This window comes from Dromaius novaehollandiae, chromosome 4, assembly GCF_036370855.1.
Source record: "Dromaius novaehollandiae isolate bDroNov1 chromosome 4, bDroNov1.hap1, whole genome shotgun sequence".
Taxonomy (NCBI): domain Eukaryota; kingdom Metazoa; phylum Chordata; class Aves; order Casuariiformes; family Dromaiidae; genus Dromaius; species Dromaius novaehollandiae.
Genome location: NC_088101.1, coordinates 51,982,309 through 52,002,840, shown reverse-complemented (window position 1 = coordinate 52,002,840; position 20,532 = coordinate 51,982,309). Strand labels below are relative to the sequence as shown.

The following is a 20,532-nucleotide window of genomic DNA, read 5'->3' as shown; positions in this document are numbered from 1 at the left end:
GACGTTCTCATGGCTCATTTCACACGCTGGCTAGGTTGACAGATGAAAGGTATGTGTAGTCTTCTAATTTACGGCTAACAGTTCCCTATTATCTTTGTAATCCCTATTGTCATACAATAACAATTCCCAGTGTAGGTTCAACAGGGTACTACAAATAATTTGTCTAAGTTTACTGATAATAAGAACAGGCTTTAAGGAATGAGAGAAAGCTTATAATAATAATTGTTTGCAGGTGTTAAGTGAAGAGCATTATAGAAATATATATGTGTAACACTCTATTAAACCAGAATCTCATAATAAGGGATGGATAATGATAGAGAAGCCTACACATTTCCCAGCTCAGAAATTAATTTCTTAGACTTCCATCATTCAAGGAAATCATATTCCAATCACTGTTCAAGTGACATGAGTTTTCATACTTACAGTAATCTCCTGTATTGACAGTACATCAAAACTAGTTCCCTGAAGAATAAGGCTAATTTTCTAACCCATTCAACCCTCACTTTGAAGTCTGGATTGGGATAGTGATGGAAAAGTTTCTGCAAAGGTTGAAGTACTGAGCCTTAAAGCATTCTTTATTCTTCCAGTATAATGATGGCAAATCTACCCTCTCTCATTTCAAGCTTTTGAGTAAGCCTCTAAAGCAAAAATAGGCAAAGTTTCACCTTGCTTAACTCTTTCGGTTCCTTTCCCTTCTAGATCTTGTCCAGCTGCTGTTAGTCTTACATGTCATCTTATTTCAAGGTTTTAATTAATCTTAGGAAAGAGAAACTGTTAGCAAGGCTTTTCACTCCCTGAAGTACATTTCTTTTGCATATATAATAGGCTTTTGTTAAAGTTGCTTAATGAGTTACATCCAGTGTTTGAAGAGGGAAGGTGTGCAGGGTTTGGCTGTCCCTGCAATACCAAAAAGCTGGCAATAGGTCTGTTTGAGGAGGGAGGTCCTATTTGGAGGCCAGCAACTATTGTACCTTTTCTCCACGCAGGAAGGTTTTGCAGCCCTTTCTTGGCCCACTGGTGTGCCATGGGGCAGCTTGTGCCTGCCAGGTCCTCGCCCTCCACCGCTGTCCTCCCTCCGGCTGTTGCCTTGCTTGCTGTGTGCTGGCAGTGGCATAAAACCATCTGTAATGACTGCACACCAACCTCAAGTGTATTTTCTGCCCAGGTCAGGGAGGATGGTCAGAAGAGGTGATGGCCTTTGTGAATCTTTGCTTTGCCTCTGCTGAACTGTCTCCTTCTGCTGTAACTTCTCAGCAAAATATTCAGCTGCATGTATTGCTGCTTCTTCAGTCCAGCAGCATGCAAAACCATTCTAGCACTCATTGAAGGGGACTCTCTTTAGATGTAGTACAGAAAGAAATGGTATAGTCTCATAAATCATCACCTCTAAATATTGAGAAAATATTTTCTGAAAATATAATGATGCCATGAGCTGGTGTAAGTAAAAGTTAGCCTGTCTTCCAGAGTGGAAGCTGTGATTACCTCCATCCCTGGTGTACCCCTCACCAGACTCTCTTCACTGTTTTCATAACAGCTTCCAAGTGCTCATAATTAAGTGTTGCTGCTGTGGCTCCCACTAGGCTTCAGGTGGGTGTGTAACAACTAGGGCAGTTCATATGTTGGGGTTTGGATGTGTGTAGATGTTGTGTGAGCTTTAGTCATTGGACCTTTCACATCTGCACCACATCTGCTATTCCAGCTCTGCCTAGAGCTGTCAAACTTGGTAGTGTCATTTCAATGGAGAAACCAAGGAGAAAGTTGAACAGAGAAGAAAAATAGTAATAACTTTAGTAAAAAAAAAAAAAAAAAAAAAGGGGGGGGGGGAGTTTTAAAAAAAGGAATTTAAATTAGTCCATTTCATCAGCAGGCCAGAATGTACCTGCTGTTGCTCTGTTGCAAAGTTTATAAGACTCTGAATGATTGGAGGTCCACAGATTAAAGGAGTTGTCAATCTGTCTTCACTGCAATGTTCTCTGAAGCACCGTGAAGTTTTAGTATCTACTAATAACTATTTTGGGGTATTATGTCGAAGTACACTAAGACAATATTGATTGTTGTCTTTGGCTTGGTGTTTCCATTGATTTCATTGATGGACACCTCAGAAATGCAAAACAAAAAACTCCTCCATCATCACATATTGCTGTATTCCTGAATAAAAAAAATGCTAACTCCTGCAACTACTAGTTCAAGCAATAAGTTGAAAGGCAAAAGACTGCCAAGTTAAATGAATTAACTCACTTGTAATAAGATGCCAAAGACACTATCTTGCTGCCTTTTGACAGTAGCTATGTTTACTGGCTTATACTAGGCTTAATTATAGAAAATCTATACACAGACTCAAATCCTATTTCCATCTTTTGCATATGCATCTCTAAGATGGAAAATCAAAGATAAGAGAGACCTGTAAATGATTCACGAAAGTGTTAGGTATTTAAATGAGTGACAAAAATTATTTATGGAGCTCAATGACTATCTTCAGAATTAGCAAAAATTATGGTAATGTTTGGGGAGTGTTATTGGAAACACTTGTAGCTCGTAGAGGAACACACTTTCGGACAGCTGGAGGAGAATAAACAAGCCCACAAAATGCGTGTCCTTATGCCTTATGTAGGAACTGAAAGTATAGGATAGAGTCTGCCTCTGATGAGGCACCGACTGCTTTTGTGGGATTAAATTGCTTAAGCAGCTCCCAGAAGTTCTGCACCTGATATTTCCTTCTGCTTATGCTGAACATAAAACATTTGGATAATTATCTGGGCTGCAGAGCTGTGTAAAGAGAACAGTTCCCTAATACTCTTTGCAGGGGGTAAAATATTAGTGCATCTATCTCTGGTCAAGGAGGTGCCCAAAACAGTTAGTGCAGAGTTTTAAAGCTTTAAAAGAAAATATTTATTACTTGAAATAAGATTCAGAATCCTTGTGTTCAGACTGAAATGGTTTTATTGGGGTGGGGGGGATGTAGTGCACTTATTTGCATAAAATCGTATGCATGCTAACTGTCCCCACTCTGCTTTAGACTTGTCAAAGTGATGCTTGGAGTTGCTTAGAATGAATGATGCTGCCCCAGCCCTTCGGATAGTGTTGCTGAAACCACAGGAGCTCAGTCATGTCCTGTGCTACACCCTACACAGGCATCAGTTGTAAAGAGAGTTATGGATGCTTAATGTCTCACAGAACTGAGGCCTGAAACAGTAAAACGGCAAGAGCAGCAGGTGTAAAACATAGCAGTCGGGGGTGGGGGAGGTGTCTCTGACAAGGTGCTGGGGGCCGTCTCCACCAAAACCCTTGGGATAAATGGGCTGGTGCAGCCGCTGTTTCAGACCATGCAGATGTGGGCATACACTTCTGTCACTGCGGCTTAACAGTGCGCTCTGGGTTTACGTTTCAAATTACCCTGAACAGTAGGGTGAGAAATGATGGGAGACCGGGGTTCTGTGATGGAGAGCGCTGTAAGCTGGTGCGAGCGTGGCCAGGACGCCGACCTGTGCAGGGCCTGTGGTGGCTGTGTGTCGCCTGCTTCCAGCCGCTGGGGCTCACAGTGGCTTTGGTATGTTGTCCTCTGTGCAGGCACAAGTCTGCTGTAATAAAGCTTCCTCCGGGAGCGGGACATTTTCAGAAAAGAGAGTGAGAGGCAGAAATAAATAATGATGGGGAAGATAAGTGTGAAAGAAGGAAGATAGGAGTAAGACAATTACTCATCTGAGAATCTGCATCTTGGTTCAGCAAAAGTTCTTTTTTGTTTTGGGGCTTGCTGGTATTTTCATAAGATCAGTAAGTTCCAAGTTAGGGCAGTATTTCAGACCTCGTTACTGTCCTGGGGACAAGGCAGGTCTTTTACCTGTTTTTTTTTTTTTTTTTTTTCATTGGCAAAAAACAAGGGTTCTTTTATAATCCTGCACAGGATAGTATAAGGAGGCTTTGCTTGCTTTAAGTATTGCATGGTTAATAGTAAGTTGCAGAGCTTATTGGCAAATGTTACTGGTACGTCAGTCTGAGTGCTTCTGACTGCTAAAATTAAAGGCTGGCACTCTGCTCCAGCTATGCTCAACATTAGCAAAATGAATGGACTTCACATGCCTGGTCTTGTGCTTTCACACTGTACTGACTGCTGGAAAAAAGAGCAGGGGGAAAAATGTTAAAGGTTCACAGACAAGGAAAGCTCAATTGCTTTCCAATAATAGTCTGGCAGTAACCATGATTTAAAAGTCAAATAACTATGTAGCCCCCGAATGAGCAGAAGCACTCCTGAAGTGTAGCTGTTTATCTGAAAAATGATTCCAATGGCATTATGGACTTTCTTGCTGAATGTCACGGTGATTTCCAGAACTAGCCTTCCTGCTTTAAACACAGAAAGGGGAGAGGAAGGATACTGCCAAATCTGAAAATACCATCTGGAGTTTGAATCGATGCATGCTTTTTCTTTTGCATAGTGGGTGGCCACAATTAGAGCATCGCTTGCATCAGTTTGTTCCTAGTGTTGCCAGTAGTATCTGTGGTGATTCCTGCTCTTGTGCATAGTAATCTTTTGACCAGGTGTGGGTGGCTGGAGGGGGTGGATGCACAGGCAAAAGGGAAATAGGTCACCATTCTTCGTGTTGGCTCTTCATGACTTGTGGAAGTAAAAATGCAAAGGTTAGAAATTAAGGTGAAAATAATACAGAAATCAGGAGGAGTTTTTCTTGCAGCAAAATTTCTTAATGATACCCTTCAGGAGTTTGGAAACCTTCAAAGCCGTGTTACCTTCTTCCATCACCTGATAACCCATTTGCAACAACAGAGAATTAAAATATGCAGATTTGTCACGTTAGTATGTTATCACATCTAGCAAATGAAGTCGAGAGAGACTGGAGAGACTCTCTGGGTTGTACACATGTGCATGTGTTTACACAGCTTTCTAGATAGTTTGAACACTCCTATATAGGCTGTGCTGTTAAATCTGTGGAGGGGAAGCAGACAAATGTTCTTGCTGCTGACCCAGTAGATGAACACAAGTGTAGCGGATGTGGCAGTTTGGAAAGTAGGAAAAAGCAGGCTTTCCTAATGGGAGAAGGGCATAGCGGTATTTTGCTTTGATCAGAAAGGCACTAGACGCTTCCTGGCTCTGGGAAGGTTGAGTGCCAGATGTTGTTAGACACTGAGTATGTACTTTGTGCCATCTGCGACGTGGGCTCTAGGGAAGGGGATACTGAATTGGTGTAAGCTGCTACCGTGGTATTGCTGAAGTCCTGGGGCAGGTACGATTTACACTGGCTGATGATCTGCCTGAGTTCATTATGGTGGAGGGATGTCTAGGATTTCATTTTCTATGGTACTTTGACCATTCCCATCTCCTTTTCCCCTTAAGAGTCAGTCAAAACAAAGCCCATTTTAAAAGAAATGAATGTGGAAAATGTGAAACGTAAGGATCTTTTACAAAGCGTCTTTTACAGTGCTGCGGACATAAAACAGGGCAGTGGAAGATAAGCCATTATGTATGTTAAGGAAGTCTAAGAATAAAGATTATAGGCAAACAGTCTACCTTTCTTTACAAGGCCTTGATTTACATCCCTGAAATCTCAAATTTAGCCATTACAATGAAGTCCTGTTGCAGACAGAGCTGACTTTTTATCACCACTTAAAATCTAATTAATCCGTATTGAAGCACAAAGATTTCTGTTGTATTTTAGGGTGAGGGGTCATAGAGCCTTCTTTGTTCATCCTCAGGCTTGTAATCATCAGGCATTGGGATATAATTTTACCAAGCAAATTGGAAGGTAGCAGATCAAATCCTTATCGGAAAGCCTAACTCATGGTTTAGTGAAGTCCTTCGTCCTTTATGTGAAACACTATAGTCATGAAGAACAAAAAAGTGTTTCAGAGCATACAAAGGGTTAATAGCAAAGCCTTATATTTGGGGCACCAGAAAACTAAAAATCATCATAGCTTCCACCACCACCAAAGGTAGCAGTTGCTACAGAACTGCTGGGGAGACGTTCCTCCTCAGGCTTTTAGGACTCTGCTCTTACAATGGCTTTGGTCTATCGACCTGTAATGCAACTAAGTGGCATATTATTATCTCTCTTGGGATGGGTCCTATCCTGTCTCACTACTTATTTACCTCAGTGGAAAAATCTTAACTTGGAACTGAATGAACTGGAGATCTGGACCATGGGACTCTGGCAAGCTTGTGTTGTCCAGGAAGAAGGGGGGATGCAATGCAAGGACTTTGATTCTTTCTTAGCTTTGCCTCCAGAGCTCAGGATTTCTAGGATTTTGATGTTTTTTTCCAATGGACTGGGGCTTTTGGGCCTCTCGCTCTCAGGATTTGGGTTGGACTGTTTGAAAATTGGTGAAAGACAACAGGAGCTAAAGAAACGGCTGTTGCTGTTTGGAGGAGTGCTCTTCTGGATATCCGGGACTACAGCTATTGTCCCAGTTTCTTGGGTTGCCCATTCCACAGTCCAGGAATTTTGGGATGAGAGTATACCAGATATTGTCCCCAGGTGGGATTTTGGGGAAGCATTATTTGTTGGCTGGCTTGCTGGATTTTGTCTTATATTAGGAGGATCCCTACTTAACTGCACAATCTGTTCAACTGAAGTCCATCCATCTGCGGGCCATTATGCTGTAGCGGAATTGCAAGATCAGTGTCAACACTTGGAAACTGAAACTAGGCCTGAAAATTGAAGGTTTTAAGTAGTACAGAAAGACTGCCCTATCACTTTCAAACTCTAGTGCAAGCCAGATGCTTGTTCCACTAGTAGTTCAAAGGACTCTCTGTTACCTAGCTGATTTGCTAAATTTATGTCTGTTTTTTCCGTAACTGGTATTTGAAAGCAGTGTTTTCTCACCTACAGAACTGCTTAAAATTTTCTTTCCTAGCAGGATGCTGAAGTTTTCATAGCTTGCGCAGAAAAGATGCTTTTACTTTCTTAACTGTACTGTAAAATTCTAAAAATGAATAAGCCTGTTCCCTTACATCTTGGCTTTTAACCAAAGTATGCTTCCTTTTCATATAAAACCAATTAAATGAGCCTCAAAGCTTGACTCCCTGTTGCAATTTTCCACCTGCCTAATGCAGTGACATATGAGCTTGAGAGTTTTCACATCCCAAACAGCCTGCCTTATGTACATTGCCTCAAATAGCTCTTCTGTGTACTTCAAAACTGTTGGGTTGTCTGAGAAAACTGTGGATCTCTAAAAATGCTAGCAAGATGTGCAGAAAGCTTTTTTGTGCGTGGAGTATTGGTGTGGGTTCTTCATGTCCAGTAAGTTGTTTTCCTAATCCAGCACACTAAACAACACGTACAAGTTATTCTAGGTCTTTTGGCAAGTGCTTGCTTTATGCACCCAAAAGGAAGGCTGAGAGACAGGCAGCTCCTCAAAAATACTTAAGGCAATCTTTTTTGAACAGAGGAACTGAGTCTTACATGTCCTATAAAAGGCTTCCATAGCAATAATGTTGTTCTGAACATGTAAACTTTCTGACTTGAAGCAAATGATGTTATTCAACCAGGCACAATGCAGACAGCTTCATTTGTTGCAAGTAAAACTCTATCAATGTGCTATTTAAACTTTATACATGTGATTCCTAACATAGCTTAATAACAAAGTATGAGATGCTAAAATTAGCAGAACTGTTGTAATGTTTAGGCAGATTGATGGCAAGCAAAGTACAGGCTTCTCTTTATTATTATTCTTTAAACAACCCCAAATTTATGAAATGTGAGCCCAACTGTGGCCACACCCTCCAATTACTGGTTTACCACAGTACTTCCCTGTCCCCCTAAGCACTGCACATGGAACCAGGTAATATGTCTTGCAAATGCTGGAGGGGGATGAGTGTGTCACACTTTATAAAGCATTGTTTTAACTTTTGCTTGTGTTCAGTACGGACAAAGAATCAAGCAGAATATTGTCTGCAAAAACAAGCAGTTTAGCCCTTCTGTGACTGCTAAAAATGAACTTAGTCCACAGAGACAGGCTGCAGGTAGTAGGATGGATTTTTAACTAGTGCCTGTAACTATTTGCCAGATTGGAAAAAAAATCTCACTTTAGACTTAAATGAACTGGAGACCTGGACCATGGGACTCTGGCAAACCGGTGTAGTCCAAGACGGAGGAGGAACACAGCATAAAGATTTTGATTCTTTCCTAGCTTTGCCTGTAGAATTCAAGATTTCCAGGATTTTAGTATCTACATCAAATGGACTAGGACTTGTGAGCCTTGTGATCTCTAGTTTTGGTTTGGACTGCCTAAAGGTGGAGGACACAGAGCAGAAATTAAAGAAACAGCTGTTACTACTTGGAGGAGTACTCCTATGGATTTCTGGAGTTCTGGCCTTAGTCCCTGTTTCTTGGGTTACCCATGTTACCATGCAGGAATTCTGGGATGAAGATATCCCAGAGATTGTGCCCAGATGGGAAATGGGGGATGCAATGTTCAGTGGTTGGTTTGGTGGATTTTTTTTATAATTCTAGGAGCATCCCTACTTCTGTCCACCATCTGCTTATCAACTGACCATCCATTACCAGAGCAGCATACAATGGTGGATATGCAAAATACCCATCAACACATGGAAATTGAAAATAGAAGATTTTAAAAAGGGTAGATACCAGGTTTTCAGATTTTATTCTTGCATCACAGTAAGAAAGTAATCTATTTGTTCAGCAGACCTGTTTACAAGATATTAGGGGGATATTTTCCTTACTGTATACTTCCTTTACTAACTACTTACCATACCTTTAACTACTTACTACTTTAATTACTACTTAATTTTAATTAACTGATGAGCTATACAGAGCTGATTAAGTTACTATGCTTTCTTCCAAAACCTGATCAATTGCTTCTTTAGGATAGATGAGCATAAAATTTTGGATCTCTGGAGCTGCATGGAGGCTTGACCATCTGTTATACAGCAGAGCTCCTCCTATTGACTTAGAGGGTCTGCTTCACTGTCTTGCTTAAAACAGTAACATTAGCTTAAGCCCTCAGACAGTTGTTTGTGCCAGCTCACCAGGCATTACAAAGAATGAACAGGGTGTAATCTGAAATGAAATTCCTCAGACCTTTACCATTTATATTAGTGTAAACTAAACCTTCTCAGACAATGTCACGTAATACAAGATTCCCCTTTGTCTAGGGGAGAGTGAGAATATACAACTGAATGTATCCCAGCATAAACTCTCTCCAAAGAAAACCAGGTCACAGTATTTTTGAATAAGATACTGTCTGGTGGCAAGTTGACCGGGCTCATTACATTCATTAAGTAAAACCTGCAATGGCAAAGAACTAACTTCAAGCATATGAATCACTTTTCTTTATAACTTAAGACTTGTCAGTGATTGATGTGAACTTTCTATAAATTGCAATGACTTTAAGTTGACAAAGCTGTAGCAACCATCTGTTTCTACAAAGAGCATATAAAGACACAGAACAGCAATAAAAGAATGAAATAAAACACTAGTCTGGGAAAGAGCTTTGTTTTTTAAAAAAATGTATTTTCCAATCACTGAAACACATGGAAAAGTGCAGAGACAAGTTAATCTATGTGATGTATTTGCATATTCTTACAGACAAAATTAGAACAGAAACACATTCAGAATATAACCTGATTAAATATTTAGTTCAGTCCTGAGCATTTGATATTTTAATACAGTATAAACATAGCAATAGTAAAAAAGGATCTTAAAATTATTTGATTTGTATCCTATTAAAATTTCTGCTAAAATTTGCTCATTTGGCTAAATATTCTTGTACCAGTAATATTTAGATTTTGATACATGCAACTGCAGTGACATTGGTACCTGGAAACAGAACTAATTATTATACCCTGCTGGGCAGAGTAAATTCTACTTAGAGAATAATATTTTAAAGTTTAAACTGACAGGGGTTTATCCATATGCATTTTAATTCATTCTATTGAGTGTTTCAAGTGTGAATAATTTGAATTAATAAAAAAATACCCAAACCCAGAACTGTTTAAAAGCTGTCTATAAAGCATGTTCAACCCTACTGATTTGGGAACTGAAACATATTCATGTGCCTAAATGTCTCATTTTTAAATGAGAGTTTTGCAAGCTAAAGCCAGCAATACTTCAATTTTGGCCTCACCTTGTACTTATCAGGTGATAATACTTTTTTGAAAGTTATTCAACATGGGAGGGAAAAACAGCTAATCTGGCATGAATTTAGAGAGCTCTAAATGTTTTCCACAAATAGCATCTTTAATGTCAAACATTTTTATGGGCAGAACTGAACTATATTAAACAGAACATAAATAAGACTGTAAATAAATAAAAGAAAAATCATAAAGTACACCTCTAAACATCATTCTACAAACATCTTATATAATCAAATTGAGAAGTTGAAACAGTCAACCTTCATTTCACCTCTACATTAAATAATTCCAGATTTGTTTTTTTTAAATTTGACCTTTCAAACATGAATGGTATCTCAAACCCAAGAAACCAAGAACAAATGGGGCATTCATAAAGGACATTCAGCCAGGCATCTAGCCCAAAATAGCGTAATGTTTGGCTATGCCTTTACAAGAATTGATGTATTTGTGCATAAGAAAATCCTCAGGTGAGGCTTACACAGACCTCATCACAGAATTGTCACTTTGAGTTTGAGACAGCTGCTACAATATTGTGGTTATATTCTCTCGCACTTTCTCACAAAGTAATTACAGCCTTTTGAAAGATGAAGACCATGTGTTTGTGGCTTGTTGCTTGGGGACAAAAACTTTCACCAGTGAATTAAATACACCTGAGTGTAACAGAATTATTTCATTTTCTACTTGGTATGTTATCTGCAGTGTCTAGCTACTTATGTAGTACATGCAGAGAGCCTCAACTGCTTTACCAGGACAGGGCTTTTTGAACACCTTATGCTACATCTAACCTTCTGGACTTCTAACAAAATAAATCCAAGCTGCTGTGTCTTCCTAGCATATTGGTTCTGGTAAGACAAATCTGAAAATTGCTACTCGCTTTTACTTATTACACCTGTGCAACCTGAACTGCATGCAGGGTCATACTGTGTATTTTTTAAAATGGTATTTATCCTATTGAAATAAGTTAAGCCTCCCTAGTCAGGAACTTTTCTTTTTCAGAGAGGGTTTATGATACCAACAAGACTTCTGATATCTGAGTCAGTATGTGACAGAGTGAAAATTTTTCCTTCTGGTGCAAATACTTTAATGAAAACATCCCCATATGTAAAATTTTTACATTTTCCTAGTTGGTAATAGACAACCTCCAGGACAAAAAACTACACTTAAAAATGAGAGTTTCTCTATATTGCAGTGGATATAACTATTCTGATTTCAGTGTTGGTATTATAAATTTGATTCAGCTTCCAGTTCAGAAAGCAGATGCCCTTTTGGTAGTCTCATCAAAATTTTAGGGTTACTTGTCTGCCTTGCCTTCCCACTCTCCTGCAGATGCAAGAAACCTTTTAGTGCAGGTTGAAGTACTGTACATTCACTGAACTCAGTCTCTTCGTACAAAGAATTAAAAAACAAAAACAGAAGAAACTTGTGTTTCAGAAACAAAATTCCAATGTGGGTGCTGAATCTAGTTAGCAGCTGTTGTGAGGCAGCCTTGATGTTTTGGAAAGGAGCTTGCACTTACAGTTAGCTTCAAACTATAAAAGTCACACTCTTGTATGAAAATATTGCATGGCGTAACAGCCATCTTCACAGTCTGCTCACATGAAAATAGTGAAAAGATAAACAATCTTCTGTTGAACATAGTATTTCTCAACACAGTGCGGTTCAACAGGATACATGCTTAGTACTGCCTTTGTTCCTTCGTTCCATCTTTACAAAATAAAAGCACACATGCAATACATACAAACTGTACAAAATCAGCATCAGTATACCAAAACTAATCTACTTTGGTTTTCCGGTTGTTGGGTTTTTGCCTTTTTTAAGAATAGAAGAATTCAATTCACTGTATTTTACAAATAAACATATCAATGGTGAATGTAAAATAGAAGATCTTTAAAAGCAGGTCACTAGAACTACAAAGTTCATCTAAAACAAATGAGCAAGTAGAAAACCACTTCAATGAAAATGCATGACTATACATCATCAGCTGGAAGGGCTGGTATACTGATCTTTGCTCTTGTGAAGTATGCTATCTTCTCCCTAAATTCAGAAAAGAAAACCACTTATTAGTTTATTATTCATCACTCCAATGTCATCTATTGTAGAATTCCTGATGTTACAGCATAGTGAATTTATTTACGAACTCATATCTTAAAGAACCGTGTGTTTTCCAACAAATGTGGTTGCCAGAGCAGCCTGACATAACTCCTTTGTTAGGCAAATTTATGTAAAAAGCAACTTCAATTTTGAACAAGAAAAATTCAACATTTCAATAGTGACTGCAACACAAAGGCTGAAATACTGACCTAGTCACTGTACTTCCTATGATGGTATTTCAGTGGAGGGAGGAAAAGACAAACTAAAACACTTGATCCTGACTTTGGAGAGGGAAAAATCTTTAAGAATAAGGTCTGGACAAGACTCAGAAGCAGAACTGTCATCCCATTCTCCAAATGCTTCTCCTGTGCTATTACCATTCTGTCTCCTAGGGACTGAGAGATTACTGAAGCACAAGGAGCCTGCACCCATTTGCCTGCCAGCAACCTGGGGAGCAGATGACAAATTTGGGGGTTAAGAATTAAAGCTCAGAAGAGACATTCTTCTTAAGAGCTTCAGAGTGTCTCTGTGTGATTAGTCTTTGAGGTTAAACTACTGTAACAAGCCCAACCAGCAGGATGAGTACAATTCAGCCTTGGGGGTGGTAACTCCTTGTCCAGTAGACTAAACCATGTTGTCAACTGCCTAAACTTGAGTTCCAATCAAGAACAGAATCTCAAAGCAAAATCAACTCTGTAAACTTAGTTCCTGGGCTAATTGTGTGGTGATCAGAAGATAAAGGAAGACACATTTTTTGTGGGGCAGTGATGATGTCTTAAGCGTTGTTACCTCCGCAACTGTGAACAGTGCAGAATCAAAGCAAGCAAAGCTTTCAGTGTGTGCCTTAGAGGCCCCTATTTGCTTATGGATTTCTCAGACTGTTTATAATACAGAAGTTTAAGAAAAAATAAATCCCCAAGTTTATTAGCAGTTCACTCAAGCTTCCTGCACAGGAATCCAGAAATCAAACTTTAAAAACTTGTGTTAAAACATAACTGCAAACTAATTTCATTTGTTTCATCACTATCTGGAAAAGCAAGTATCGTATTTTTCAACCATATTTTTTTACATGGAAGTGTGGTCTTCAGGCTGCTAGCCTGCCACTTGTGTCCAGACCATTAGGAATTAACTCCAGTTAAAACTGAGATTTGAGACATAAAGTGTTTTTTCTGACTTATGCTAAGTGAGAGAACCAAACTAATTGCTTCATGTCCTCTCTGCTGCTCCTGCAACCAAAAGGGTAGAGAGAGATCCTGATCTCCCTTAAATGCAACAGTCTTGAGCAAGACACAAGTAATGTTTCATCAGGTTCCTAATCAAATGTGTATTGTCCAACTTCTGCTTAATAGGTGATTTGTTTCAGGCACTTGGCATCACTGAAAAAGTTTGTATTACTTAAAGCACAGTGGCAACTTACCATGGGTCAGCTGAGCCATGGTGACAGGTCATGAATATGCTTAGCCCATAGCAGATACAGCATAGTGTTATGAAGTTTTTTGTCTGCTCCTTTGAATCTACAACTTTTAGCTGTGTTAAAAATGAATTATGTTTCTTGCAGCCCAAGACTGAGTGTTGATTTTCAAATAATATCACAGGACATGCTGGATTATATTTAGAAGTAATTTCTATTACTTCACTACAGTAAGAAGAGCCCAAAAAGCAGAACAGGCCATACCTGAATGACTGCACTTGCAGTGGCACTTTCTGGCTCTGCTCCCGTAACCGACATACATCCTTGGAAGCTTTCCTCATCAGCTTCTCGGCACTTAAACCTTGTTTCTGTTCTTCCTTTGACTGTTCAGCCTGTGAAGGAGAAAAATGACTATATTTTGATAATACTGAGCAACTACTCATTTCAAAGAAATTACCTGCGTCAAGCAAAATCTCTGTACAAAGGGTCAGCAAAATAAAAGACTCGTATCACAGGCCTATGAAGTGGGCACTAAATAAGATAACAGAAGTTTTCCTAAAAAATAAATAGAAAAAAACCCCATGCTATGACAGCTGGTTACCAGTTGTCATAAGGTTTGATGAGATATTTCTTAAGGTTATAGTTAGACAATAGCTATATTTGCGTGAACAAATGCTGTCTAACCAAATGTCCTTTTAGAACTGAGATACAGTAATTCTATTTCCATGTAAAATAGCTTTCATTAGGAAATCAAAAGTGTTAGAAAAGTTGCTTATCCCTAATCTGAGATGACAGACAAAAAGAAAAGACATGTTCTAGAAGTATACATCCAAGTTTTGTTAACCTTGTTTTCAAAGTAAATATTCATGAACTCTTACTTGCACTTTTATTCATGACAAGACACTCGTTTTAAAGAGAAATTAAATTAACCTGTTATTCAAACGTATGCCTATTCTAATACTTGCAATAACACTTCCATTTTTTGTTAAAGAAATGCTAAGATGCACTAGCCACAGAAAAAAGCACCAGGGATTGAAAACATATGTTTTCATATTGCTTTCAACCACCTGGAAGTCTAGCTTTAGCATGCACTTCAACTCAGAGGTGTTCTATAGTTTTATACAAGAAAAAAATTGCTTTAGAACACACTAAAATGCCTACATTTAACAGATAAGTAGGGAAAACAAAACAGTCAAAATAGATGTTTTCCTCCGAATTACTATTTTTCACATAGCCTTCTAGTATGAGAACGCTTTGCATGCTCTAAGGGCATAAAACAAAACCAAGTTAAGCTGATACTAAACCCATTAGCATCAATGCCCAGGACCATACAACTGATACACCATGGATAGGAAATATGGTCACTCATCATTAACAAGGGTATTCATGTTACTACATCCAAAATTTCTAGTCAGATCTATTTAAATCCTAGGTTTAGGTCCTTGATAGGAGATTAAAAAGCTGGTAGCAGGGGTTACAAAGTCAACAGTATTTTGTATACAAAGGATGTATTTTAGCATTTTCTGTCACCTCAGATTAGGAGTAGGCCTTTCCTAAGCCTATGAGTCCTTTATCAGATCCTGCAAATACAAGCTGAAGGGAACAGGAGCTCTGGATTAAATAAGAGAGGAAAGATAAGCGTTCCCAAAGGCTGTCTTAGTTATAGTCATTTCCATCTCAGCAGTCCCTTCTGGCTTGCTTCGCCCTAGAGCTGGGGATTTGGATTACCAGCAATGCCCTCTCCGTCCTAATGGTAGTTAAGTCATAGTCCTATCAGAGAGGTTCACTTAAGCTGCTGAAAAACACGGATTTTGCATGTGGATAAAGACCGATTCTTTACTTTGCACTGTAGCAGAGCCAAAGCCAAGGCAATCAGCATGGTGAGCAGAACACCAGCCTGGTACAAGAGATCTAGGATCTTTTCCTGACCTGACCACTGCTGAGCAGCTAGCTAACCACCAGTAAGTTACAGTATTTCTGTACTTCAGTACTGCTGCCTCTATTACATATTTCTGTATCAAACACTGCCATATCAAGACAAATTCATAGTTGTACCATCCTCCATTTTGGTGATAGATTATTACTTTTAAGAGTTATTTTAACTTTGTCAGTGGTTTCTGAGTGCCCAGTATTTTGAACAGCAGCTTTTCCTTTTCTTCTTCTTCTTCTTTTTTTTTTTTGGTGGACAGACAGCTGTATCTCTTAGATAAAAGGCCACTGTTCACATGCAGACCAGTTCCATAGCACATGCATTATGACCCCTGTTTATGGGATGCATGGCATGGGCAGTGCCATGCTGCGTGTGCACATTTATCCTCGCCCTAGATTCTGGTGACTGCCACACAAATGTTACTGTATTTTGAATTTTGCCAGCCATCAAAATTGAATAGGAGCAGTTCATGCTCTTTAACAGTTTAAGTTTTTGAGATACTAGTTTTTGGTGCTTAACTTTAGGCATTCAAGCTTGAAAATGCTATTCTGTTATCTCATATTAAAACACACACCCCAAGCCACAAAGTTGGTTTGTTACTTAGGAGTTCTTGTCTCCAGTTCCAAGTTCACCCTAGTAGGCTCCTAAACAACAAAACAACTAATTAAACAAAGTTAGTCCATACTATCAATTTCATACTGGGTATTTACAGAAATCCATTTATAGCAGCATAGTGGTACCCTGTTGAAATGCATTCCAGTGATTTTACAGAAGAAAACCACCATCTCAGAAACCTCTGCTCAGCTTGTTTTACTGTTAAGTTCATTCCAAAATACCTATGATTTTAAAATGAAATTAACCTATAAACACTGTTTTTCCTATTAGTTATTGAACATAAACTTGCAATCTACAACTGGAAATGTATTAATTAATTTTACATATGTCATTATCCATAGGTTTTATCAGTTTCCCTAGCTAATATTTATCAAAGCAGTAAACATACAATACTTCAAAAATTTCTTTTATTTTCCCCCTAATCATCTAGGAGATTCTTGAAGCTGTACCACGTTTTGGGTTAACAGCATAGATATAATGACTTCTTTCTTCTAATATTCTTCATTACTTTGCTGTGTAGCTATATGCACTCCTTTTGACATTTCTTGATCCTTTTATTTTTATATGCGTGAAATTACTGTGAGCCAACAATATGTAGCGACAGATCATGGGTCTGCAGACTTATGATCTCTGTCAGGTTCAGCTATTCTGGCTGTAGAAGTTACTTCTATGAATTTTAATTTAAACTAGTGTGGCAGGCTGCAAACTGCAAGGGGTAGGGAGCTAAAAGACATTCTCTACTGGTGCAGAGCACTAATCTCCAGCAGAAGGAAGGTGCGGACAGCTCAGGGAAGTAATTTTTTCCCGTTTGCCACAGCTACATCTAACATGCATTGAGACTCAGAACTGAACAGTTTCAGAATGCTCTCACTGAGACTTTGATTTCAGTTCAACGTCTATGCGATGCATGTGAATAGGATGTACATGATCAGGTTTATACTGCTATCACATTGCTTGAGTGGCTTACAAAAAAGAGTCAATTCTCCATCTATATAAAATATAGAAAGGCACGCTAATACTCTGGCCACTCACTGAATGCCAAAATCTAGCCTCAGCCAGGTTTGTACAGCTCCAGTTAAAGAAGGGGACAGACAAATCTCTGTATCTGCACTTTACTTAGGCATAAGATAAAGTATAAGGAAACACTTTCAAAATTAAAACTGAAACACTAATTCCTGTCTTGTTCAGTGTTTTTTGTATAAAAAGAATGAAAATGAATCTAAAGAGAAACAGTTAACTGTGCAAAACACCAAAACACTGAGAAAAGGACCTCTTTGTGATACTAATGTCATAACTATAGATTACCTCCACGTAGAAAATGTACTGAAAAGTCATAAAAAAGATATTTAAAATTATTCACAGGAATCTTTTCTGGATTTATGCAGTGAGGAAGTACTTCGGAAGACACTACATGTCCAAAAACTTACTTGTATGAGAACTTAAGACTGAAACTTTACTTCAAAATACTGCATAGTTTCTCACAAAAAAGCTATCTAAACAAGAGGAAATGCTTCTGCTGTACAGGAATTACCCACTGTTTTCTGATCTGCAGATATTAGCAGGCTCTGTATCCTTGCTGTACTTAGGAAGGGAAGGTATGGAGTCTGTGTATTTGGCTTCAAGCAGAGTGACTGCACTCTAGGAAGCAGCCACTGAGTTTCAACATTCCCCACATCTGTGGTTTCATTTTTCACTTGAGATTGTCTCAATTTCTCTGGCATTTCCAGCTGCTGCATTAGTCTGGGCCATGATAATGCCTGCAGGATCAAAAACACGAATCTATGACAATGTTCTCTAGGCTGCTGTGTTCCACTAACCAGAGAGGAGACACTGACAGCAGAGTACAGCATTCTCAGGGTTGTTTGCTCCACAGGGGAACGCTGGAATGATACCAACAGTGGAAATATTTCTAGAAACTTTGTAAGTATTTTTCAAAGGGATGGTGCCGCTGTGGTCATTATTCTGGCTTTTAGCTTGAAAAGAGGGACTTAAATTCTGTGCTGCAGCCTGCATATATTTTAGGAATGGATGTTATTCCTCTTATTCCTCATCACAGTGTGCGTCACTGATGCCAGTCAGTGACATCAGAGATGTAAATATCGGATACAAACCCATCTGCTGCTTTGGAAGAACAAGCTGAAGTACAAAAGTAAAAGACCAAAGTATTTATAGTATTAAATGATACAGAGGTACGCTAGCAGGAATAGCTTTAGAGTGAGCTTAGTGTTAAATAAAGGAAACAGTTTAAAATGATGATTTCTATCCTGCATTCAGTGTTAGATATAAACCATAAACTTTTAAATAAGTTTAGCTATATTTCTTTTACATAAACCAGAATTTTCTAGGCAAAACCTTAGATCAAGTATAAACAATCAGCTCAAATGAAAAAAAATGCATGGCTACATTATTTGATGTTAAAAATTGTGCAGCCTCACTCCATTTTGCAAGGGTTTCACAATACTTGACAATGTGCTAGTATTTTACAGCCATTTGGGAACTCTACCAAGTATGGCCAACAGCAGATACCAAGGAGAGAGACAGACAGACAGAGGGTAGAACACAGCAAGAACAGAGCTAGAAGAATATATTGGGAGAGTGTTGTTATCTAAGCTATTTGATGGTCAAGGATTTCTTAAAATAGGTGATATAATTGTGGTTAATGACCTCTGATGGATTTTTCTTCCATGAATTTATCAAACTGCTTTTTGAACCTATGTAAACTTGTAGCATCCACTATGTTCTGTGGCAAACATTTCTGCAGTTTATCTAAATGTTGTGCTACATTTCCTTGTTCTGAACCTGCCACCTCTTCAATTTCCTACTTCCTGTATTATGAGACAGTGATTAACTGTTCTCCTCCATGTCACTCATGACTTTATAGACTTCAGCTGTATCTACTTTTACATTCCTAATATCGAAGTTGTTTCCTCCCTTTGACCAACCTTGTCAACCCTCTCCAGTTTTATTATCCACTTTGAGATGGGAAACCAGAACTGAACCGTGTTTATGTTACAAGCATACTATGTATTTATACCACAGAACAATGATGATGTGTTTTGTTCCAACTTTTTTTTTTTTTTTTTTTTTTTTTTTAGTATTCCCCTATGTGTAACTTGCTTTTGGATGTCTGCTGAATACTGAAGTGATGTTTTTGTAGATTTCTTACAAACCACAATATCTCACTCCTAACAGCTAATTCAGAGCCCATGTTTGTATATGTAAATATTAGGATTATCCCCCTATCCTTTACACAAGACTATTTACTGATATTTACTTTTTTTTTTTTTTAAACAAACTCTGTTACTTACATATTAGGAGGTCATCAGCACCTCTTTACAACTAGATTCCATTTTTACTACTCTGAATAACTCGGCATTATCAAAAGACTTTCTCATCTCCATCAGCCATGAACAGCTGAAGAGCACAAATCCCTCCTGGTTTCACTGGCAACCTCTCCTTGTTGAGAACTGATGGTCATAGACTCATGTGTGTTGGGAGGGGCCTCCAGAGCACCTCTGGTCCAACATCCTGCTCAGAGCAGGCTGCTCAGGGTCTTGTCCTGTTAAGCTCTGAATATCTCCAGGGGTGGAGTTTCTATAACCTCTCCGGGCCTCTGCTCCAGTGTATAAACACCCTCACAGTTTAAGAAAAGAAAAAAAAGAAAGAAAAAAGAAGAAAGAACAACAACAAGAAAAAGGATACCCATGCCCAACAATCCCAGCTTTTTCATATATAAGTCAAAATTTCTCACGTTCCAGCTTGTGGAGTTTCTCCTCCAAATTAATGTATTTAGGTGGCACTACAAATATACTACTTCAGATTCTAGGTTTAAATGCTGTAGTATGAACTAATCAAGAAATATTCTTTATGCTATGTAACTGCAAATAAACACAAGCTTTTGTAAATATATTTAATATGACAGACCAAATTACTTAATGAATTATAGAAAGGTAGGGGTATACACGTATTCAACTCATGCAATATCTATAAAAGTACATATAAACAAGGTGATAATGTATCTTTAATTTCTTCCTCCATTTAAACAAAAACATGACTGGTACCAAAAATAATCTAGTAGTCTTTCCTAAAATACTAGTCACTAAACAAAAAAGGGACTCAATGATTGCTGCTCATACCTGCTTTTCAGCTTGTTTTAAGATTTTCTGGAATCGCTCATCCTCTAGCACACACAAGGGAAGGTCTGTCTCTCCTCTGCCTTTCATCTCCTCAAGCTTTTGTTTAAGATCCCTCAAGGCCTGAAGCTCATCATTCAGACGACTCTGTCGTGTGCGAGATGCCTGGAGGTCCAGCTCCAAGTCAAGGGAAGTGCGTATGAGGCGCTCTTGTGTAGCTCTTCGCATAATTGGCTGGCAAACAGGCTGAATT

At 38.6% G+C, this 20,532-nt stretch overlaps 3 protein-coding genes and 1 long non-coding RNA gene across 9 annotated transcripts in view; 3 read left to right on the top strand and 1 right to left on the bottom strand.

Annotated features, from left to right (window-relative positions):
- LOC135328244 (uncharacterized) overlaps window positions 1–20,532 on the top strand; it is a 66,272-nt gene that overhangs the window by 37,512 nt on the left and 8,228 nt on the right. The window lies entirely within an intron of this gene.
- On the top strand, window positions 5,933–6,891 carry LOC112986081 (claudin-22-like). Its single transcript, XM_026105161.2, has one exon. The coding sequence runs from the start codon at window positions 6,007–6,009 to the stop codon at window positions 6,664–6,666; it is 660 nt and encodes a 219-aa protein (XP_025960946.1). The 5' UTR covers window positions 5,933–6,006; the 3' UTR covers window positions 6,667–6,891.
- LOC112986104 (claudin-22-like) lies at window positions 7,940–8,637 on the top strand. The gene is given in 3 exon segments (XM_026105188.2): window positions 7,940–7,984; window positions 7,986–8,441; window positions 8,444–8,637. Coding segments are annotated over 3 exon segments (639 nt in total). The 3' UTR covers window positions 8,582–8,637.
- WWC2 (WW and C2 domain containing 2) overlaps window positions 9,459–20,532 on the bottom strand; it is a 106,472-nt gene continuing 95,398 nt past the window's right edge. For all 5 annotated transcript variants that reach the window (XM_064511009.1, XM_064511010.1, XM_026105158.2 and 2 more), the window contains 3 exons: window positions 20,283–20,525; window positions 13,866–13,993; window positions 9,459–12,133 (listed from right to left, as the gene is read on the bottom strand). In XM_064511009.1, the coding sequence (XP_064367079.1) occupies window positions 12,067–12,133; window positions 13,866–13,993; window positions 20,283–20,525 (438 nt within the window). In that variant the 3' untranslated portion in view covers window positions 9,459–12,066. The remainder of the gene's footprint in view (window positions 12,134–13,865; window positions 13,994–20,282; window positions 20,526–20,532) is intronic.

Bases quoted from the DNA above. Each gene is read 5' to 3' on its own strand.
- LOC112986081 (XM_026105161.2), top strand. From the start codon at position 6,007: ATGGCTTTGGTCTATCGACCTGTAATGCAACTAAGTGGCATATTATTA.